General features: G+C 36.0%; 2 protein-coding genes across 17 annotated transcripts in view; one reads left to right on the plus strand and one right to left on the minus strand.

Moving 5' to 3' along the window:
- Positions 1–373: 373 nt before the first annotated feature.
- The window catches only part of wdr93 (WD repeat domain 93), a 29,055-nt gene continuing 4,582 nt past the window's right edge, over positions 374–24,846 (minus strand). For 2 of the 16 annotated variants that reach the window (XR_015496271.1, XR_015496269.1), the window contains 13 exons: positions 24,560–24,644; positions 24,306–24,495; positions 22,127–22,197; positions 21,887–21,970; positions 21,657–21,788; positions 21,314–21,518; positions 20,240–20,300; positions 19,965–20,121; positions 18,059–18,248; positions 17,374–17,438; positions 8,835–8,990; positions 4,176–4,331; positions 374–2,232 (listed from right to left, as the gene is read on the minus strand). Coding sequence is in view for 4 of the 16 variants with exons in the window: in XM_087261883.1 (XP_087118009.1) it covers positions 8,887–8,990; positions 17,374–17,438; positions 18,059–18,248; positions 19,965–20,121; positions 20,240–20,300; positions 21,314–21,518; positions 21,657–21,788; positions 21,887–21,970; positions 22,127–22,197; positions 24,306–24,495; positions 24,560–24,644 (1,344 nt within the window). In the remaining 12 variants the exon portion in view is untranslated. Of the gene's footprint in view, positions 3,792–4,175; positions 4,332–6,516; positions 8,991–15,528; positions 17,439–18,058; positions 18,249–19,964; positions 20,122–20,239; positions 20,301–21,313; positions 21,519–21,656; positions 21,815–21,886; positions 21,971–22,126; positions 22,198–24,305; positions 24,496–24,559; positions 24,645–24,846 lie in introns of those variants that run through there. The other 14 variants (XR_015496272.1, XR_015496270.1, XM_087261883.1 and 11 more) reach the window with 8 other exon arrangements.
- Positions 9,161–13,260, plus strand: gnrhr2 (gonadotropin releasing hormone receptor 2). The gene is given in 3 exon segments (NM_001144979.1): positions 9,161–9,691; positions 12,147–12,351; positions 12,758–13,260. Coding segments are annotated over 3 exon segments (1,239 nt in total).

A 24,846-nucleotide genomic window follows, 5' to 3' on the forward strand; every position in this document is an offset into this window, starting at 1 on the left:
ACAAAAGGGTCTTTAGACTCTCCGTGTTTGATTTTCTTTTTTATATACACATTTATGCCGTTGAACTGTTTTATAAACGCAATATCACACTCATAGCAGTGATATGGTTGCATGATGTCACTGGTGCCACACTAGGGCAATGCACACCTCCCACCAGTGCCGATATACAGTCATATATATTTATGTATATATATATATATATATATATATATATATATATATATATATATATATATATATATATATATATATATATATATATATATGTACATGTCATGTATAGATATATTTGCTCAACTTAAGAACGCGGTCCAAAAAAGTACACCCAAATTAATATGTTACGTAAATGAACTTCAATAAAGAGGACAAATCAAGAGAAACATTAAAAATTTATTTGAGTTCTTTTTTTTCAATAGCTCATTTACATGTATTATCAGGGATGGACAGTTTTTATGATACAAGTAATTAAAAAACCTATTTAAAAAACAAAATAGTGATTTGTAATTTGTATTTTGTGTTTATGAAAATGGTTTAATATTTTGTATTAAAATACTTCAGTGTCATATATTTTTGTATTGTAAAAGTACTGTAAAATGCTTTGTAAGAAATCTCCCTGAATACATCAAAAAATGCAGCCTCTGATTTCTGCTTTCTCAGTTATTTGCCTAGACTTGAGACCAGAACAGAAAATATATACCTGCATACTGAAATAATAAAATATATATATTAATAAATTGTTGGTGTGGGTTTCCTCTGGGAGCTTTAGTTTCCTCCACTATCCAAAGACATGCACTATAGATGAACTGGGTAAGCTAAAATTGTCCATAGTGTATGTGTGTTTTCCAGTGATGGGTTGCAGCTAGAAGGGCATCCGCTGCATAAAAAATATGGTGGATAAGTTGACGGTTCATTCCACTGTGGCGACCCCTGAATAATAAATGGACTAAGCTGAAATGAAAATGAATAAATGAATAAATAAATTTACTGGAAAATCTTACATTACAGGCATTTGTCCCTTTTTGACTGCAGAGACCACAAGTGTGATTCACAAATAAGGATTACCAGAAGATTAATAAAGCTGTTTTAATTAAATGCACCAAAATCTATTGTCAATACTCATAGCAAAATTGCTAAAAATATATAGGTCCTATATAGCTATCATACTTTTTCTCCATTTAGTACTAGTATTATATATGAGCTATTAATGCTTATTTTTAGCTACTGGTCTGTGTTCATTAGTACCTATCAAATGTATTAAATAGACATTAGTACCTACCATAGATAAATAGTACTATGTAGTACTATCTAATAGTACAGTACTAGTTAGTAGTCACAAATTTCATTCATTTTCTTTTCAGCTTAGTCCCTTTATTAATCTGGGGTCACCACGGTGGAATGAACCGCCAACTTATCCAGCACATTTTTATGCAGTGGATGCCCTTCCAGCCGCAACCCATCTCTGGGAAACATCCTTACACACTTATTCACTCTCATACACTACGGACAATTTAGCTTACTCAATTCACCTGTGCCGCATGTCTTTGGACTGTGGGGGAAACCGGAGCACCTGGAGGAAATCCATGTGAATGCAGGGAGAACATGCAAACTTAAACCTGCGACCCAGCGACCTTCTTGCTGTGAGGCGACAGCACTACGTACTGCGCCACTGCGTCGCCTAGTCACAAATTTCTATTTATTTATTTAGCATTTTCCTTATATTTGGATCTGTTATTGAAATATCAACTATTCACTTCTAAATTATTAGGTTTATGAAACTCCAAATGTGAATGGTAAATATATTTTGTATAGTAGTAATTATTCATTAAGCAGTAGTATTTACTGTATCCATTACATAATCGTACATATGAAGTTGCTATTAGTTTTTATTTATTACTAGCATCTATAAATTAGACACTAGTTATTAATTTGGATCACATATTTATTAAAGAGGTACTAAATAAAAAAGGTTTGCCATATTAACATACATTTTACTTAAAAACATGATCTATTTTGGCTCTTTCAACAAAAATCTTCCACAACAGTCCACAGCAGCAAATCAAGTTCTGTGTGACTGAGTTGCACAATATGATGATATTCTCGATGAATCAGTGCTTTGAACTGGTTGAGTGAATGATTCAGGCTTTAGGGATAGTTCACTCATTTACTCATCCACATGTCATTTCAAACATGTATGGCTTTCTTTTATCTGCTGAACACAAATGAAGACTTGCACTGTAAACAGATTTAGAAAAAATTTTTAGTCACTCGTTCATTTCTGGATTATTGTATTTTTGATTACACAGTTGAATGGCTCATTTAATTAAATGAAACGTTTAATGGCAGCAAAATATTCATTGTACCATAATATATATAAATATTTGTAGTATTAAAAAAAAAAAAAAAAAAAAAGCCAAGAAGGGTCTTTCAACCCTGCAGCAAACATGCGCCTTGGTGTCAAAACGACAAAAACAAGTCAAAGATGCAAATCGATTTGATGACAGCTTAACCTTAATATCAAAATGACAAACTTGCACCTAAAAACACATGTTAGATTTCAATTGAAAGTTGTTTGACAACATCAAGTTTGACAACATCCACATAGTTTACCTGCATTGGGATACAAAATGCAGTGTAAATGTGGAATTTGGAAATGAAGCTTTCATATGAACATAACTTTTCATTTATTACATCTTGTGTCATTATTTTTGTGGTAAAAAAAAAACATCAATGTGTAAATGTCAAATGGACGTCAAGGTTTTGACATTATATCGATTTTTCAATTTCATAAGGTGCTTTTACAGCATCAATGTTGTAATGTAATTAAAATACAATCAGTTAAATAGAATTACAGTAAGCATTCATTTAGTTGTTCAAGCGTAAAATGAGATGAAAGACGTGTAACCGCTAGCACTGTCAGTAATTCAATTCAATTCAATTCAGCTTTATTTGTATAGCGCTTTTACAATGTAGATTGTGTTAAAGCAGCTTCACATAAATGGTCATAGTAACTGGAACAGGGTAGTTCAACAGTAACAGCAGGCGAGAGCAAAAACTCCATCGAAAATACAGGGGTAAAATAAACTAATATTTTACAGACATAGAAATAGATTTTATCGTATATCTATCAGGCAGTGAAGATCACTGATTTTTAAAGAAATCAAACCTTAAACGTGCCAATTTTATAATGGAAAGACAGAACCTCTGACTCTGGCTGGCTGACATTAAAAGTCTGTGTGCATATATCCCATGAGAGTAGGTAAGATAACAATATGTCATTCCAAGTTCTCACATCTGTTTCAGGTACACAGTTGGAACAAATATTTTAAAATGTCAGGAAGAGTCATGACAAACATTACCGGAACATTTGGATATAAAAACAGCAGACACGGATTTGAATAAAGATGCTTAATGTTCTCGTCCCTGAAACTGAAACCGTTTTAAGGCTATGAGGCTTTCGGAGTGGAATCAGTGCCACATCTGAGTGCCGCGTTTGTCCTGCTGTGGGACACATTGACCTTCCTGACAACACTCTTTCACATCACGTCTCTCTTTTGCCCCGGAGCATGATACTTACTAAGCACATCATACACCATAAACAAAATCACCCACATACACACGATGACTTTAAGACGCAAGTGACTGTGGATCCAATGGATGGCCCTGAGAGGGGGTGGAGATGTAGGGTCAGGGACATCTCTAAGAGGCAGAAAGCTAGTGATGGCTCTAGGGGCCCCTGGACCATGACTTCAATCAGGGGCTACAGGAACAACCTGCGTTGGTTCACATTAACTCTATATGCTCAAAAAAAGAAGAAAAAAGAAAAAAAGAAAATGCTGTTTGCTGAAACTACTTGAACTACTTAAAATGGGATGAAACAACACAATTCTTGATTTTTCAAGACAACTTAATTGTTTTATATTCAATCCACTTTGTTAAAACTAATAATAACTGTGTTGTACCAACACAAAATAATTGAGTGGAAACCACACTGTGAACCTTACTGTTGTCATTACTAAAGATATTAAGTTATTATAACTTGACATTACTTAAAATACCAAGTTTTGGCATCAAAATTAAAACAGGTGTGTTTAACTTACTCAATAGGCAGCAAAAATATTTGAATTAATATTTTAAGTTCTCTGAACTTGTCATTTTAATTTTTTTAAATGACTCACCATGTCTCTCTTTAAAAGGATTGGCTGTGCTTGAAATTCTGCCTTGACAACCGCATTGATTGGTCGATATATGTTATATGACAGAAGGTGGTCATTTTGCTTGTGATGCTGAATTTTGCTGAAGCGCAGCAGGACAGAGGCATTCCCTGAACTCATCTGATGAAAGAGAAAAGTTAAATTAGTAAGTAGATATTTAAATGCTTATATACATTTTTATTAATTGATATACACGCAGGGGTGAAATGGTGGAGCAGTGGGAAAGTCATCCATTCATTGATTTCCTTTTCGTCTTAGTCCCTTTATAAATCCAAGTCGCCATAGCGCAATGATTCGCCAACTTATCCAGCATATGTTTTTGCCCTTCCAGCTGCAACCCTTCACTGGGAAACAGTCATATACACTCCTTCACTATGGTCAGTTTTAGCACACCCAACTCACCTATACCACATGTTTTTTGGACTGTGGGGGAAACCGGAGCCCCCAGTGGAAACCCATGCCAACACGGGGAGAACATGCAAACTCCAAATAGAAACACCAACTGACCCAGCCGAGGTTTGAGCCAGCGACCTTTTTGCTACCCACTGCACCACTGTGCAGCCCGAGTGGGGAAGTAAAGAATATAAAATCTGAAAAATTTGAAAGTTTAATCTAGCCATTTTAAATGATCTGTACTTAAACATTTAAGTTAATTCAATGAAGAGACTATACTTGGTCAACTCAATTAAGGTGTCGATTTCCCATTACTCAAAAGAACTAAGGGAATTACTTTCCTCAAATCATTTGAGTTTACAGTATAGCTATTTGTAGTATTTACAGTGTAGCTATGGCCCATTGTCCCAATCCACAAAAGCAAGCCCATGCTTCACAAGTAATATCTAAAAATGTTTTTGTCACAAATATTTTACATCAAATTACCTCAGAACTGACCATGTGTCTAGAATGCAATGTGAAAAGACACTAAATTACAACTTACACACACTATACTTATAATACTACAACTTGATTACATTCTTAGAGAAAAAAAGTACTTTTTAATCAATAAAAATGTCAAAGCTTTTCGGAGATCATTTCATTTTATTTTTCTTTACTACTAACAAACCAGTTGGATTTTGCTGATGTCCAGTTGAATTAAAATGTTATTTATTCTGCCAATAAGATTAATTTTAGGCCAGACACGTTCTTTGGTCCTTTGAAAGTAAGGCTGCACGATATTGGAAAACTCTGACATAGCAATATTTTGTTTTGCTGCCATATTGTAATAGTCTCACCAGAGATTTGAATAGCTCTATAAAGAAATATTTCAAGAGTTCACACTTAGCTGATGATTGATTATAAAGCTTGTTTGGAATGCTGTCCCGGAAGAGAGCCCTGAGGTCATAAGATCCTGCCGTAGTAGCTAATGAACAGATAGTGATTGCTCTTAAGAAATAACTACTTACTAGGAGCATGTCTATAATGTCAATTTGGATAGGTCAATTAACTTAAGTTGCATGTTTTTGGACGGCAGGAGGAAACCAGGGACCCCAGGGGAAACCACGGGGAGAATGTGTAAACTCCGCACAGAAACGTTGGCTGGAAACTGGAGCATCCAGTGACATTCTTGCTGTGAGGCAACAGTGCTAACCACTTGGCCCTGGTGCCCTCCATCTAGGAAAGCAGGTGGGGTGGAAGGGGGGATTCTTTAAAATGAAGATGGCTGTCATATGGAACCTAGGGTATTTATAGTGACTTAGGAATTGTCTGATTGGTGAATCATAAATGGGATAATGCAGGGCCGGCTGCAAGCAATCATAAGCATGTGATCCTCTAGAAATTACTTTATAAATAAACTTCACTTAATTCATTTAGATCGACTTGGATGATCACATTGTTTTCTATGCAGTGTGTTTGCATACATTATAATAAATTACAAGCTAAAATAAATAATCAAATAAACAGTCCTTTGTTATTTTCTATGAAGTCTAACGTTATTCAAGTACAGAAATTAAACAATCAAATGTAAAATAACATGGTCATGACTGCATAAATAATATTTACTCTTTAATAAATCATTTAAATCCTGCGACGTGACTATTACGAATACACACATTGCGATATTGATGCTCAAAAGATATATTGTTGTATATCATATGTATATCAGCCCTATGTGGAAGTGACATCAATTAAAACAATACACAGAACCTTGACCTTAACCTGAGAGAAATACAAACAGTTCTAAAACAGGATATAACATTGTGTGTGGTTTATTTTTTTATGTGCGAGATTAAAAGCATAAACATTAATCGCTAGTTTTTTGTCAGGATTCTGCCACTCATTTTGCCTTTTATTTTATTTTACTATAAATAAATACTTATTTACTCTGCACTTGGGTCCTCGCTACTTTTTCCCCAACCACGATCGTGAAAGTTTTTATTCTTTTTGTTACTTGTTGTTAAGAGTAAAATTTTAAAGTGGTACAAGTTTTTCAATTTATAAACATTTAATTTGAGAACTTTAAAAATTGAGGAATCCGCTTTACTGTATTTAGATAAATCCTGCAAGTTTTCCTCAAAAACATGCATTTTCTTGTGTTGTGAGTGAAGAAAGACAAAAACTATCCGATTGAATGAGAAAGTGGTTAATAAGTTATCTGGAAATATTTATTCTGGAAATGAACTAGCATTAAATTAACAGTTTTTTTTTTCATCTCATGGAATGTAAATGCCTCATTTCATTATAAGAAAAACCTGAGAAACAGAAGTAAATAATTCAGCAACAATAGTGAAATAGCACATAATATTAGTGCCAAGAAGATATCAGCATATCAGTGATGCAAACTTTTTATTTTACTCTATTTACACTAATGTGGATATATACAGTAGCGTGTGTATAGTAAAAATATTATTTTTCTATCTGTAAAATAGGAAACATTCATTCATTCATTTTCCCTCTTGGTCTCTATTTTTAGCGGTTACCACAGCGGAATGAACTGCCAACTATTCCAGCATATGTTTTACGTAGCAGATCCCCTTCCAGCCACAACCTAGTACTGGGAAACACCCATATACACTTATTCAATCTGTATATGGCCAATTTAGTCCAATTGACCTATAGCACATGTCTTTGGACTGTGGAGGAAACTGGAGCATCCAGTGGAAACATGGAGAGAACATGCAAACTCCACACAGAAATGCCAACTGACCCAGCCGGGACTTTGCGACCTTCTTGCTTTGAGGTGACAGTGCTAACCACTGAGCCACCGTGTCGCCCACATAGGAAACAGAAGTTGTAAATGTTACAACACTTATCTACCCAATATTATCTAGATGCAGACTTGGATTTGCAAGCTGAGTCTGCATATCTCAGACAAGCAATGTCAGACACAATGCACTCAGGGGCGCTAGTAATGCAACTGTGAGGGGTAGAATTAGGGTTAGGGTTAGGTGTGCGCATTAAAACACCTGCAGCTCAGTTTACAACTGCACCCTGTCTACCTGTACTGTATATATATACCAGATAGAAACAGCCTGCTTAAAGTCTTCATTTGCTTTGTTGTCTAAATGTCACACATTGGATGAGCAATGCATGTCACATCACAACTCACAGGTATTGCACACCAGACATGTTCAGTAAAAACAAACGCACTGAATTAACACATCCTGGTTTATATTTAGGTTCTATTATGCACTCATGCACATCAAATAATGTAATCAGATTTTAATGCACATATTCATACTATGCAACAGCACTTTTTTTCTGGTGTGTGACCCCCTTTAGTATGTCTGAATCAGGTAGCATGCAGAGACTGACATAAGACAGACTTCCCTGTATAATCGCTTTAACTTTTTTAATTGGATAACAGTCCCCTGACATGCCTTGAAACATGCAGCGTTATTTAATGTGATGATGCAAGTTCCACTTGAACAGAAGAATGACTAGCTATAAGCAGCTTCAAAATAAAGCTTTTCTTTTTGCTATTGAGCTCTGTAGAACCACATTTAACAGGGTCTAATGAGTTTAGTGATGTCTGTAAACTTGCACATATGATCTTCTGCAGTGATTTCATGTCTTTGACTGGAACAGACTGTGTGCACAGCATTGGTTCACAAGACAGTAATGTGAAACTAGATTCATATATTCCACAATAGAAAGCATATTCTTTGCCATATAATACCTACTTCCCCCCTTATTAAATGCAAACTGTGCATTGACCATGAAGGAAAACAGCAATTGTGTGACTAATATATCAATTTCAGGTGAACATTTAACAACTATTTGTAATGCAGGACACAGGATGCTTCAGAAGTGACAGATTGAATGCATATAAATCATGCGAATCTTAAACATGATCAGTTGCAGTTTTAGGTTTCTAGTTTAAAAATCTAAATGCTTGTTTACTAGAACTTTTAAAGCATTGAAGTGATGTGTATTTACATGAAACACTGTGTTTTAAACAATTTGCACCACAAATAATAATGATAACAACAATTCTGGTTAACCTAAAATCTATTTTTTATGTTATGAACACTTGGAACTTTTCTAAATGTTAGGATTTTACTGTCTCTTTTAATAGCCAATCCATCAATACTCACCTAAAGGCGCCGCTGCCGCGTAAAGTAATACCAATAACCTACACTTTCACCCTACTTCAATCCCTTCTTAATGCATTAGCAAACTAACCTTAAGTCTCCATCAGACTCCTTTGGGGAGGAGTCCTTTGATCACATCTTAATTAGCCACGCCCCTGGTGATGCTGCGACTCATTTGTACACAGATGACTACAGCTCATCCAAACCAGAGCGCAGACCTCTGGGGTCACCAGCGAGCCATGACCACCTAAACAAGCAGAAAAATTATTTCAGCAGGTTTTTACATTTAAAAAGTAACATAAACATAGATATGAACCATCATTTTAACTTTTAAAAATTAATGACTTTTCGGACTGATTTTCAGCACCCACGTGTTTAGCGCAAACGATTTAACTAAAGCACGAACTCAATGTCAGAATGAACACAACTCAATTGATCGAGGATCTTCTTCACAACTCCAGCTGTAAACATGAAGCCAAACACTTGAACTCGAACATTGCTGGAGATCTTCCTCATCCTCTTCATCTTCCGCGCTTCACCGCCGCGTCTCAGGTCCGGGTGACGCTCACGCTCGTACTGTGCGCGCTGTCCGCCTGCTGCAACCTGGCCGTGCTTTACTCCGCCAACAACAACCAAAGAAAACGCTCCCACGTCCGGCTCATCATCACCAATCTGGCCGCGGCGGATCTGCTGGTGACGTTCGTGGTGATGCCGACGGACGCGGTGTGGAACATCACGCTGCAGTGGCGCGCGGGGGACCTCGCGTGCCGGACGCTCATGTTCCTCAAACTCGTGGCCATGTACTCGTGCGCGTTTGTGACCGTGGTGATTAGTCTGGATCGACAGGCTGCCATCCTCAACCCTCTGTCCATCAACAAGGCGATGAGAAGAAATAAAGTTTTGCTGGGCGTCGCGTGGACCATGAGTGTCGTGTTGTCCATACCGCAGGTAAATAAACAGAGGCGCACAGATGAGAAGTTTGGGTTGGGTGAGATGTATACTGAGCTGGTTTAAGCTTGTATTTCAGTATAAATGGCTGAAAAAAACTCTTGTCTAGTTTGAAGCTGCTTTACTGTTATTTTATTCATTCATTTTCTTTTTGACTTTTCGACCACAACAGAATGAACCGCCAATTTATCCAGCATATGTTTTACGCAGCGGATGCCCTTCCAGCTGCAAACCAGTAGCAGGGGTCACCAATCCTGGTCCTGGAGGGCCGGTGTTCCTGCAGGGTTTAGTTCCAACTTGCCTCAACACACCTGCCTGGATGTTTTAAGTATATAAAGTAAAAGCTTGATTAGCTAGTTCAGGTGTGTTTGATTAGGGTTGGAGGTAAAATCTGCAGGACACCGGCCCTCCAGGAACAAGTTTGGTGATCACTGCGAGTATGGGAAAACTGTTATATCAAGAAAAACAAATTCACAAATATCTTTATTGTATAACCCCAAATTAATCATGTTTTTTTTTTGTATCACCATCCATAGATTAACTATTTTATAATACTTAATGTGTGGTTCTACAATTGGTAAGCAGTGTGCTTAAATAATGATTAAATTAAATAATGAAATGCCATCTAAAGTAAAACAATCAAAATATTTAAAAATCAATTTATTGAGCTGCTTCACAGTACTAAACATCAAAGATGCAATTCACAATAGTGCTATTATTGAACTCAAGTCATCAGATTCCATTAAATGAAAGTCCAGTAAATCTAGATTAATAATGTAATTTAACCTTAATGCATCCCACTGCATGTGTTCCCTTTTGAAGTTTATCAGCTAGTATTGTTTTGTAATCATTTCAATGAAACGAGTGTACTATTATTATAGTTTAACAATGTTTTAACTCAACGTTTTGTGGTGCCAGGGACACCTGATAATTTTTGTGTTTTAGGGCACTTAATTATGTTATCATAGGTAGAATTCTTTAAAGTATCTGTTTATCTGGTAGAAATGTTTATCTGTTTATACAGGGCAAAAAATGAATGAGCATATGAATAAATGAGCATATAGGGCTAAAAATAAAACTTCCAACTTAAACTGCTGTAAACCTATAGACTTTATTTTGGTCTCCTTTTAAATAAGACACAATAGATTATTACTAAACTGAAAACTAAACTAAATTCAACTCAACGCAGGCTAGTTTGTGAAGCTTACCACAAGAAAGGCTCGGATAACTAAAGTGGATGAGACAGAGGGAGTCGGCGATGTAAATAAACATGACTGAAGCTGCCCTGCTTACAAGCTGCGGTAGAATCAGATCACAGATTAGTTAGACACATTCCTTTTAAATTTTTTTGTAAATTGTCTACTTCAGATCATGGTTTAATCTAATACCGCAAAACAATTTTTTAACAATCATGTGCTTTTTGTCAACATTTTTAGTTGCTGTACAAATGACTAAAACAGTTACTAAAACAGTTAAATCCTTTATGAATGCTGTATGCATTAAGATTTGTCTCTTTTTTTTCATATTTCCTAATGCAAAATTTATACTTTTTTTTTTACTGTTGTCTTCATTTAAATTAGATTAGCAAATATTTTAATATCAGACTTATTCACACTTGGTGATTTATAAATACAATTATAATGAAAAGCATCAGGAATTTATCACATGAAAAAAGAGTTTTTCAAAAAGTGTTGAGGCTGTAACTGTGCCAGTGTGTGTTGTTTTTGCATAAAATAAATGTATTAACAGCATTAATGACTACATCCATGAAATAAAATATCCACAATACTCTAAAAAAAAAAAAAAAACAAAGAGACTGAAATCATGGGTTATTTTGATATTTTATTTTAGATATTATATTATATTTCAGTTTTGAAAATAATGGAGCAGCTTTAGCTGAATGCCCAAAATAGTAAAATGTAAAAAGTATTTATGATGGCAAAATAAAAAACAAATGTTTTGGACAAAATCAAGAGTTAATTAAAGACGTTTATTACTTGTAAAGATATAGGCCTGGATTTTTTTAAAAGTGTATGAATGGACATTAATGGCAGTTGTTGTTCTTGAGTTTGTGTCAGGATGATGATACAAAGATTTTTGAGCAGTGTTATTTCGCAATATAGAACAATGGATGTTGCCTGGCTACTTTCCTGCAGAAAATTAGCAACAAATTTTAAATCAAGGTCAGAAATGTATTTTGTTTTGTAAATTTTGTATAAATGTATCGATATGATGTGAGGTCTAGTTGCCAGCATAAAACTAAAACAGGAAGTACTAATGGATACTTTCTACTGAAGTATATATTTCAGGCTGTACTTCTTTACTTTAGTGTAGTCAGTACTTCAACTTTTACTAGAGTCGATTTAAACATGAGTAATCTGTACTACTGGAGTAAAAGATGTGTTTACTTCTGCAAAACATGTGCAATATTTATGCCTGTGATATGTTTGTCCAGGTATTTGTTTTCCATGTTGTGGAGATTGATTCCCCAAAGCAGTTTGTCCAGTGCACGACCTACGGCAGCTTTAGCTCTCGCTGGCAAGAGACATTTTACAACATGTTTACCTTCACCTTCCTCTTCCTCTTACCACTGTTCATCATGATCTCCTGCTACACAAGGATACTGTTTGAGATCTCCAAGAAAATGACAGAGGACAGATGTAAGTTAATTTCATAAACACCTCTTTTGCTCCTCCTTTGCTACCTGCCTGTCAATTTGTGCACTCCATGACAAAATATTGAGGAAGAACAAGTTCAAAATGCATTCAAATGATGTATTCCGGATCATAAAGTGACTTGAAATTAAATTAAATAAGTTCAAACGTTGTAGTTATCAAAGTCCAACAATGTTCTAACTCCCCTGTATGGTTTGCTTGTTGAACATAATAGGGGACAGGAAAGTGGGGCATGTAATATTAGTGCTATGATTGGTCAGATTGCCTGTCTATCAAAAGAAAGGTCAATAGGGCCATTGCATGTAACATTACCCTGAGGTGTTTCTGCCCAAACCATGCCTCATCTGTTAAGCTAACATCTTGCTTTTGTTGTGATCTTTGTCACATCCAGTGCTGTCCAACAAAGTGCAGCTGCGCAGGTCTAAAAACAACATCCCAAAGGCACGCATGCGCACGCTGAAGATGACTGTGGTCATTGTCTTGTCATTCATGGTGTGTTGGACACCATACTACATGCTTGGCCTGTGGTACTGGTTCAGTCCCGCTGGCCTGGAGGAAACGGTGTCCCAGTCCCTCTCGCACATCCTCTTTATCTTTGGCCTGTTAAATGCTTGTTTGGACCCTATCATCTACGGGCTCTTCACTGTTCCACTGTGCAGAGGCATGAGGCACAGACAGCGTGAGCAAAACATTGTAGCCTTTGAGCTGGAGAACACGAATAACTCTCTAATGACCTCCATCAGGACGTCCACTTCCTCTCTCACTTTAAAGAGACTGGCAGTTCAGCAGACTTCCAGAGAAAAGCTAGAATGGGATGCTGAGTTTGTGCTCAAGACTGGAGATGACGGGACAAAGAATGCCCTTTATTCATCAGGGGTCGCCACAGTGGAATGAATAGCCAACTTATCCAACATATATTTTACACAGCAGATGCCCTTCCAGCTGCAAGCCAGTACTGGGAAACACCCATACACTCTGACATTCACACACACTCATATATGGCCAATTTAGCTTACACAATTCACCTACAGCGCATGTGTTTGGACTGTTGGGAAAACTCCACACAGAAATGCCAACTGACTCAGCCAGGACAAGAACCAGTGACCTTCTTGCTGTGGGGTGACATTGCTAACCACTGAGCCACCATGCTGTTCCAGATAATTACATTCAGTTTCCAAAGTATTTTATTTATTGTAAATATATTATATATACTAATACTGGCAGATGAGGTAAATCTTGTGCACACTCTTAATAAATGTAAATTTATTTACAAAAGGAATATTTTTTAAAGAAACTAAAACTTAAATGACCCATAAACACTACATTGTCAAAAAAAGCACATAAGAATGATTTCAGAAGGATCATGTGACTGAGTACTTTTACATGGACACCAATAATTCAATTTTAATATGATTATTGTCCAGTTTTTATTAAGTTACCTGCTGTACCTCAATATAGGGATACAACCCCAGCCACTTTTGAACTTTTATTTTGTACACATACACAATGTTCATGACAATGTTCAATGTTTAACTAGGCAGCCTGAGTACTAACGCTACACTAGTCTATCAATACTTCAATGTTCTTCCTTGTTTAACTAAACAGTTGCAAGGTTATAAACCAGCAAGCGTACCAACCCTGAACAATAACAGACTGAGAGAAAAGAAAAAAAAATGACTGTTGGGTCTTGACGCACACATAGAAACAACCTATTGGCTAGCAATGGTCATACACATATCCATAATCTATTAGAATTATGACATATGATAAATACAATATGAATTCACCTGCATTTAAACTAACAGGGTAAATATACACACTTTTATTTTTTTCAAACACTCCAGAACATAATAACATCTATCACTCATAATATACATATGCAAACAATAGTGACACATACTGGAAAGTGCTACAACAATACTCTGATTAAGAGTCTACCATGTAAACAGCGATTTTTGATTAATTTAATTGAACTAAACAGAAATCAGATTAAGGCAAGTAGAGTATGCAGATTTTAGTGGTATTATTGAAGTGGAGCACAGACATGTAAACATCTTAATCATATTATTACCATTGTGTAGGATTTTTGCCACATTTTTCGACAGGATAGTCTATACACATGGCTGTTTGACACTATTCTCTGCACCTACCGAGTCAGTGAAGGACCACAGACACCTAGAAATGGGTATTGTTAAGGGTTTAATGATATTACTACTTTTATTGATACCACTTATTGGTTCGGTACTTTAACGGTTCTCTCATAGATACTTTTTGTAGTGAAAAAAAACTAATTAAACAGAATTATCAACTTTATTTTATTATTACGTTTTTAATGTTTTATTTTTTTTCCTGCAAAAGAAAGTACAATAGTTTGAAGGAAAATTACAGGAAAATAAGAAAAATCAACAATCTTTCTAGGTTTATAGTGCTCCCTGCAGTTGAAAATACCTTCTTTGAGTTGCAAAATGCAGTTAAATGAGATGTTTATGCTTTTTCATTAACACATTCACATAAATGAGTTAGCATGCATGAAATGTTCCCGAATAAAAGTGAAAGTTCCAAACTGCAGTTAAAGTCGACAAATTAAAAATGAAACGCAAAATTACATGAAACTCTGGAGGAATTGTTAATTGTGTGGTGACGCAATGACATTAATGGAATTATGTGCTATAACATGCAAAACTGGATCATGAAAAAAACATTCATAAAGCAACTCATGTAAACACCTTAATCATATATTATTGTCTTAGATTATAGCAAGTAATTCATTACCGATGTTCATGCAAACGTATTCATTGACAACTGGGTCAGTTCTTTGTACGTGGATTGCTCAATTAGCTGGATTTGGTTATGGACGATTTGACATGATCCAGGATAGTTTTGCTCTTCAAAACTAATCTGAGAGTTGTTGTCATAGCAACAGTTCTGGTAGCTCAAACCTGCTTGGGAGCAGGCTTATTTCATATAAACACGATTACATCGGGTCAGTTCAAGTGAAGATAAAACTTAAAGTACCGAATTCTGATATTTTCTTACAGTAGTAGTTATATACTCTTGGAAAAATAGTAATTATATTTTGTAACTATATAAAAAGTTAAAAAATATATATTAATAAAACTTTAGCAATCTGCACTCCGAAATAAAAGTACAAAAACTGCAATCTGCTGTTTCAAAAAGAAAATTTATTGATATAAACTTTTTAGATCACTTTAGTACAATTTTTGTATGATAATAGAAATGCACAACATGTGACTTCTTTAAAAAGCAATAATACATTTATGCAGTCATGAACACGTTTTGACAGTTAATATGACGGTGATTTGACGCTTTACAAAAGTTGCCTCACAAGAGACGTCTTTACCAATATGAAAATGCTTTTGTAAACAACCAGTTATTCTTCGCACCAATTAAGAAACTATAATACTACTATGGCTACTATAATAAAGAAAATCCGCTCTAACTGTAAAACGAAATAAATTGCTTGATGAGTCTTGACACACGAAAGGGTAAAGCATGCAGCCCACAACAAAGTTGGAAAGTTATTGCGTATCATATTTAACAAATTGTTTACTATGAATTTTATGTAATTTAGTTTACATGGATAATTGAATATTAATCAGATGATGTCATTACGCTGCTGTGCCATCAGCCAAATAGTTGTATTGCTGATCATGATTTCGAGGGTCTATAGATCTGTCCTTCACAACACACTCAGCGATCTCAGATCAGTTTATGCAGACATTTGAATCTGATTCACAAACTTGTTTGAAGAACCAAATTAGCTAGAGATCAGTTATCAACATTAAATGATCCAGGATATTATTTTTTTGTATACATAATACATATATTTATGTATTTAAAGAGAAAACCTTCGTTTTTATTGTGAATTTTTCATTAAAAAGCAAAAAAAAAAAAATCTTTTAAACTGCGTGTAAATTGTGACTTTTTACAATTTACTCGGCTTGAAACATTGCATGGATTCATAATTGTTTAAATAAAGTAGACTGATTTAAAATTACAACTATAAGAGTTCAAATTGAGCATTTTGTGTTTTGTCTTGCGGTCTAAAAAATGGAATCACAATCAAATGAATTGGAAGGCTAGAGGGGTTTAACACAGATCATTAAGTTTATGCATGGTAATGTGGTTATGGGCTGTGAGTCAGATTGTTCAAAGTTCCATAAGCTCACCAAAAATCGTCCCTAACTGCCCTCTGGCAGTCCAATTAAAAAGTAATGATGTGGTGAAACAGTGGATAAACAAATTGGCATGAATGATTTAAAATGATAAGTGTATTTAAAAAAAAAAATAGCTGCATTGATTAATAGTGCAGCTCAAGTTAAATGAACTTGATGTTCAGTACAAACTGCACTAATCATGAAAAGATGTGCTTGCTGGAAAAGACTTAAGTGGAACAAAGCTGAAAACGAGTGCCCATGATCTGTCATATGAAATGAACAAAGCATTACAACCCGGAAAATGGTGTTGACATTCAGTATAATGTGTGTGAGACATCATTAGCTGTGATATTATATGAACGTTTTCTGAAAAGTCAGTTTGCAATAGTCTGTGCACTGCGAACAAACAAATATTCTGATGTTTTGTGTATTACATAACAACTACTTATCGCAATTGAGCTGTAAGTGTAGAAAAAGATATGCTGGAACCATTACTAATACACTTATGCAATTGCACAGATTATGCATGCATATATAAACATATATTAAGTCATGTGCATATATAAGCTCATTTGCACTGGCCTAAGCATCATGCAGCATTGCTTGAGAAGTGACATTTACCCTTCTCATAACCACTGAACTGAAAAATAACTTTTAAAATGGAAGTGCTCCGAACGTACTGTATTCATTGTTTAAAAACGAATCACTATAGATGAATGAATGAATGAATGCGTGCATGCATTTGATCCACATTAATATAGGAAAAGGAAAATGTGCTGTCGGTCAGATTACTTCTGATTCTTATTATGTTCTGTGTTTTATTTAATACCATGCTTCAGTAGCTGCTCCCTTTGGTAAGCCAATTTTCTGTCCGTCTCTTTCCATGAGTCAGCTCTACACACACAAAGACATAACACATGTTAAACACAGTAAGTATTTTAGGCCATCTTCAAATATAAAATATGTTTACAGTAAAAATAGCCCAACCCTAACTATAATAATGACAATTATTATAAAAATCCTGTTTCTAAAAGTCATTGTTAATGTTGAAAGTTAAATCAAAGGACTTTAGGATTTGCATTAGTGCTCTGTTTTGTACAAGTAAGATTTTAAAACAGCTAAATTACAACTCAACATTTTTTTGTCCCCTTTAAACTTTAGGTGGAACTAGTGTTTCCAAGGTGACTAACTAGTGGCTTGGCTGTTCCTCGTCTTTTGAATGTTGGTCTATAAATGTTGAACTCACTGCATGTTTTTAGCTGCTTTCTGCATGTAAGCTTTGCATTAAGTGAGCTAATAAATTACTATGGTTTATTTGCTTAAGTAGCCATGTAATAAGCAGAATAATGTGCATTTAGCTGATTTTTTTGGAAGTGTTTTAGAAAGTGGAGTTGTTATGGCTTAATGGCCTTTTCAAAGCCTAGTAACTCTGTGTTTATTCTGCAATAACAACCAGCTGACTGTACATTGTCCCTTACTAATTGTATTATAATATTATACTAAAGTTCACCAACCTTTCCTTAATGTAAGCATTACAGGCTTCCTCCAAATCCAAAATTGTGGCTTTGGTTACTTTTTCAGTTACAGCTGGTCTTACAACTCGGTGCTGATCCAACAAAGAACATTCAGAGAAGCTGAAGACAAAGAGAGAGCCATCATTCTCTTCCCTGTTGATCACCTTTGCCAACGGTGTTTTTCTATCACCTAAAACAAACCAAAAGCAGGTGAAAGTTTAACTGAATACATAACTGCAACGTTAATCCAATAGAACAGAAAGCACTCTGATTAAGACTTTCAGGTATTAAAATTAAGCACAATAAAGGTTCAGTCGTGAACACAGGCTGATAGGTCATGCCTCATCTGCTCCTAAATTATCAACTGTATCGTGCAGGTGATTGGTTGCTGTTGCCTCAGCAGCCAATGAGATTTGCAACAGGGGTTAAGGCTCATTTATACTTCTGTGTCAAGTGATCGGCGTGCCCCACAGCACCTGCCTTGCATGCAGTCGTGTATTTATACTTCTGCGTGCTGTTTGTGTTGCTCTGCAATAACACTTCCAAAATGCTAGCTGGCAGTAGATGTTTATGTTCCTCTGTGTTGAGTTTCTTAATGGCCGTTTAGATTTTTTCTGAATGCTACCTTAATGTACAAATAGCTAAAACTCGCTCATTCTGAGGCGGGAACCGGTGGATGTGCAAACACATTACTCATAAGGTAAACACAAAACAACAGTTTCCATCTAGAGCTCATTTACAGGACTTGACACTTGTAAACACTTGCTACATCAGACTCATGGCTTTCAGTACCACCCACGCTCGTCACTGGTACCAAGTCGACCAGTCACAGAGCTTGCGCTACACGTTGTTGCGATATGTAGTTATAGTTTTTGAGAGGTGCGTGTCAGCAAACTATGAACTATGCGACCAAACATAGGCTGCACTGGATCATACGCGTGTGCTTGACGCAGAAGTATAAATCAGCCTTTACATGTAGATTATGTTTGCAGCAACAGTGTGATATTTTCACAGACTGCATGTCTGTTAATATACCGGCAGTAGCAAGTTTCAGTACCTGCTCTGCCATAAATATCAAAGCAGCAGCAGCAGCAGCAGCGTAGCAGATTTATGCCACCAAAACCAAACCCATCAACATTGAGATATACATATGCATTACCACAATCTCCACAAGTTGTCATGACAGAAATTAAAAGGCTTTCAGATCTATGATGTATTTTTAGTTATTAAAAATGTGAATAAACATGCAAAGGTTGTGTAATTTTTTTTCTGTAAAGGAAGAAATGAGTGCAACAATCAAACATTCTTAGGGCTCATTCACACAGAATGTGTCTTTGCTACTAAAATGCTTGACGCGGTGCTCTGGAATGAGTTTAAAAATAGCACAACGTGAGGTCTATGTGATGCGATATTATGAACGTGATGTTATACCAACAATAACAGATCTATTAGAAATAGGAAAACAATATGTTATGATAAGCACTTAAAGATACATCACATCAGGATATCTGGACAAAGCCACAATTAATGCCTCCTCTACCGTGATATAACGGTAAATAAAACAGTTGTCATGCCAACTTTCTATTACAAACAGCTCGCAACGTTTGCTCCACCTCCAAGCTCTTCTGATTGGTCCACTGTTTTTGGACCTGACAGTGATAATCTGCTCTGTGTGCGAAACATCTTTCAGCTTTACACGGCTTCAGAAAAAAAATGTGACACTCGCATGTGTGACGCTTTAAAAGAGGCAAGGCCAGAGTGTAATGGTCAAACATCTCCATCTCGTGGGTGTTCGCACAAGAAAACAATAGAAAAGTAGTATGTTGGAGCAGAAAAATGTATTCCGTGCCCCTTATGGTGTATATTTAAATAAATGATGGAAAAGTGTATTTTGTATGAAGCTTACCAACAATGTAGAGTTTTTGCTGGAGTGGCTCAAGCACACACACAGGTTCTCTGAGTGAGCCAGATACTTGAGTGTGAGGCAGGTTTAAGATGAACATTGGTTCTCCATCCTCCATTTCCCATAAAGATACTTGCCCATTTCTCTGCATCAACAAAGCCTGTAAATGAGTCCAGTAATTAGTATTTTTCAAGCTTTGCAATAAAATGACTATGAATTTTCAAATATCTGAAACTAACATGTCTGAAAATAAATTATGCAGTTAGATTGTACCTTACCAGACATTTTAGGAATGGCACAGGTCCAGCAAAAGTGACAGAACTGCTTGCGTCTGCAGATCTGATGGAAAAAGGTCATTAAATTTATTACAAACTTGACAACTCCTGAAATATCTTTAGCATGTTTATGGAAATGGCAATGCTAATGCATTTGGTCTTGGCAGAGTATCTTTGCTGCTACTGTAGAGCAACTTTGGACTTGCTAATCAATTAACACAAGCTCATTATAAATATGTACCAGCGCATACATTTCTGGAGAGCACAAATTATGTAGCCAGAGGTACCTATGGTTGCATTTCATCTTTCAAGTAAACAATACTGGTGGTATGACACTGCCAACGGCTTCTGTTTTATTTCGTGCTACCAGCTGACTGCTTACTTCCATGTGGACAGCTTTTGCCTAGTAGCTCACTGCGTACGTCGGTGGACTTAAGACCGCAATGACGGGGTATGAGTCTGGTGAAGAACGGTTCCAGAAAGCAAGTAAAACAAAATCAAAAGGCAAAAAATAAATAAGCAAGTAAATAACAAGGTGAGAACGTGGTAAGATCTGAAATCTTGGTCATGTTTTTTTTTTTTTCTGGATTGTTTTTGAAAACACTATCAGTTGAGTTTAAAGAAGGGGGTAGGTAGGCTGATCGGTCGGTTAGTCAGTCAGTCAGTCGACAGCCGCCTCTGGTGGATATATGCAAGAGAAGCAGTTGCAAATGGCACTTGCAAAAGAGAAATTTGAGACATCAAAAAGCATACACAGCGGCCTCTGGTGGATTCACAAAAACTGTGCAAACCATACCTACAAGGATGTATTTCATGCTCTCCAGAAATGTATACAGGGTAATGCATCCACTATGCCTGGGATGTAATCAATATACACACTTGTTGTTATGAACATGTAAGACCTGCATGAATAAATTCTGTAGTAGGACTAGACAGGAGGAGCTGGGGAGGCAGAGGGTTTTACTTATAACATGCTGCAGGACCAACGTAGATCTACTTATTAAATCTAACAGATCTATATTAGATGATAGACAGCAAACTTTTAAATGATAATAACCATAACCCACTGTTTAATACCTCTCAATAAGTGCAACAATGCTTGTGTCTCCTCCTTGTCCTGCAGTCACACTGTAACATGTCCCACTTCTGCAAGTCAGCACTAACTGTAGTGTTGGTAAATAGGGACCCTGAAGAAGATTGACTGATGGTTCACTTTGCAGAAGGAGCTTAATCCTGCATATGGCACTGTCTCCTGGGATCACAATATTGGCATATGGAGACCCTGCAATCATTGGTAGCAATGTTTATCCCAGTATGATCTGTGAGGCAGTGTAAAGTCTCAGTGATTCATGGTTTAATCTAATCATTCAGATATTTATCATACAAACATCTGAATTGGCTAAACATTGAAGAAAATTACCAAACCGTCGGTCCCATATAGTAACAAGTTGATTGTCAAGCCCTAGAACAATAAACCGTGTGCAGGAACTGACCGCGGAGCAAAGGATTTCCTGGGAATTGGGCCATAAAACATCTGGTCTGGGTTCATTGTCTGATTCAGGAACAGATTCAGATATCCTTTATAAACATGAACAACTCATTTGTTTTATTTATTAATTAATGCAGTATAACTCTTAGTTGCTGGTGTACCTTTCTCTTTAGGGGCCTTCAACAGAAGATATTGTAAGAGATTACGACTGCCATTCCACCACAGGCACACAGAAGTGGGAGTATCTTTAAAAATAACCCAAAGAAATATTACAAATGAATATTCATAGGACAGGCTTTCACAGAAGCGATTGTTCTGTAAAGTGTGATTACACATCGCAAAGGCCCGATCTATTTTTGAAAAACGTACATGTGAAATAATCTCTTGAGTTCATGACTCACCTCCAGCTGCCTTCACTTCCCCAGGCACTGAATGAAAACCTTCATTAAATAAGAAGTGACAAGTACAGTTGCTGTAATGGAACAAAAAAAAAAGGCAAACTGTAACCATTTGTGCAATGTGGGAAAATAGCCTCAGAAATTATTTTTATAAAGCTGCTTTTGACACCTTTCTCATTTCTCATTTGACACACTGCATGCTTATATCTGATTTTTTTTACAATTCATTCCGTCACAATATTTAAAACATAGTCAAAAATTAACTAAATATCAAAAAAATAAATTAGTATAATTGTTTACCTAAATCAAGGAATTGAATAAAACTACGGGTTTAACTAAAAAATTAGAAACAAATAATGATAAATGGGGATGTTGATGAAATTTTTAAGTGCAACTATTTAGAGTGACGTGGTGGTGCAGTGGGTAGTGCTGTCGCCTCACTGAAAGAAGGTCGCTGGTTTGAGCCTCAGCTGGGTCAGTTGGCATTTCTGTGTAGAGTTTGCATGTTCTCCCCGTGTTGGCGTGGGTTTCCCCCACAAGTCCAAAGGCATGCGCTATAGGTGAATTGGGTAAGCTAAATTATCTGTAGTGTATGTGTGTGAATGGGAGTGTATGGTTGTTTCCGAGTGATGGGTTGCAGCAGTTAAATATATGCTGGATAAAATGGGGGTTCATTCTGCTGTGGAGACCCCTGATCAATAACTAAGCTGAAAATGAATGAACGAATGAATGAATATCTTCCCCTAATATGGGAAAAATCTCATTTTACATTATAAAAGAAACATCGGAAAATCATATGGGTTTGGAATCACTCATCAAAATTTTTGGTTAATCAGTTTTATTTTAGGGTAAAGCATTATTATTGATATTGAGATTTGTATTGAGGTAACTAGTTAATAATTGTGAGACAAATCAGATGCACAAAAATTGTGTTGTATAGCCCTGTAGATGTGCCACACTTAAAAAAACTTCTTTGCATATAATACTTTATAACTTAATACATAATTGTGAAATACATTTGATAAATATTCAAAAAATGATAATGAAATACACCTTGATAATGTTGAAAAACATTGAATTATAATAGAATACCAAGCAAATGTTGTACCTAATGTGAAATGGTCTAGTCCATGTTTCTTTACTGTGTTTGTTTAAAAGCTGCTATAAAGATTTTCATACATCTGTAAAGGCCAGTTCACAATGCACCAAACTGACTAATTCTAAGACTTTTGTTTTTGTTGACACTTTTGTTGTTGGATCAGTGTGTTATACCAATAAATGTCTGTTTGCGTTGGTCAGAGCTTGTTTCCCACTCATTCAATGATTGTTTCTTGGGTTGTGCAACGTCTGTAATGTCTGTCATTTTGGAATCTGGTGATTGTGTACAATGGTTGAAATCACGCCCACAGACCCCTTGCTGAACATTCTGTCAAGTTGTCATTTGATTGGATACATTTCACAGGATTTCACATTCTTAAATGGTCCGTCTCAAAGCAAAACGGTCATGATGGCAAAACCCCACATACAGTGGATGAATGCTGCTGTGTTTGCAGCTGCCTAGCACATATAATGATCAACGAAAAATGGGTTTTCAAACATATGTGTTTTCAAATGCAGTTTCACATAGCGTCTTGACATGACAGTCTTTTCAACATTACATTTTTAAAGGGACAGATCACCCAAAATGAAAATTCTGTCATGATTTACTTATTATCTACTTATTTCAAACCTTTCAAACTGTCATTGACCTTTTTTTGTTCCTACTATGGATGTCAATGGTCAATTTTTTCCTGTATTTTTCAGCATAACTTTTTTTCATGTTCAACAAAAGAAAGAAATTCATAAATGTTTAGACTTAATTTAGAAGTCACACTTGACTATGGTTAAATGATTCTCATTTTTGGGGGAAATATCCCTTTACCCCTCTAACATGATGCTAAAATAATGAGCTGTGGTTGGTTGCTGTCATGTCAGGGGGCCTTTGGTCAGTCATTAGCCAATGAAAGCTGCAATGAAGACTTTCTGTCTTTAGTCTTAGCTATTTGAGACTAGTCAGTGTCTACTAGTACAATATGAATTGGTCTTAATAGTGCATAATGTGTCAAATAACTCTTTGAGATACACTATATACCTGCTGATTCGAGTAAAATCTAACTTCAATTCCAAAATTGATCATGTCTACCTGGGAACCTCTACTTTTTGCTGTGGTGGTCCTGCAGAGCTGGTGTTGATGTACTTTGCATACATTTTCCTAAACGCCAGATCTTGGCTTTCCCATTGTTGACTACTAATGAGGTGATTTTGGCCTGAGCCTATCATGGTGCCTTCTTCTGTCTTTTGCAAGACCTCAAATGGACTTTTCAGTGAGGTTCCTAAAAAACACACATCAGTGAAATAAAAACAAAACAAACATGTCTGCAGCAATGCCTTAGATACCTGCAGGGATTTCGGGAGATTTGATCTTCATGAGTAAGACTACCGGAGACAATTTTGCTTCAGTGGCCCGTGGGGATTGTGTGGCCTACATAAAAAACAGGGCTGAATGATCATTTTGAAACAATAACTGATATGTTTAGACATAACACCAACATTGTATTCAGTACATTAATTCTAAAAATAAAAAAAAACATAACAGAAGTTGTGCCTCCAGAAAAAAACTGTAATAAAAGTCTGCCTAGGGGGTATATGTAAAATAATCGCATTTCAAGCTGAAAACAAGTTTA

The sequence above is a fragment of the Danio rerio genome, chromosome 7 (genome assembly GCF_052040795.2).
Source record: "Danio rerio strain M-AB ecotype USA chromosome 7, GRCz13ab, whole genome shotgun sequence".
Classification (NCBI taxonomy): domain Eukaryota; kingdom Metazoa; phylum Chordata; class Actinopteri; order Cypriniformes; family Danionidae; genus Danio; species Danio rerio.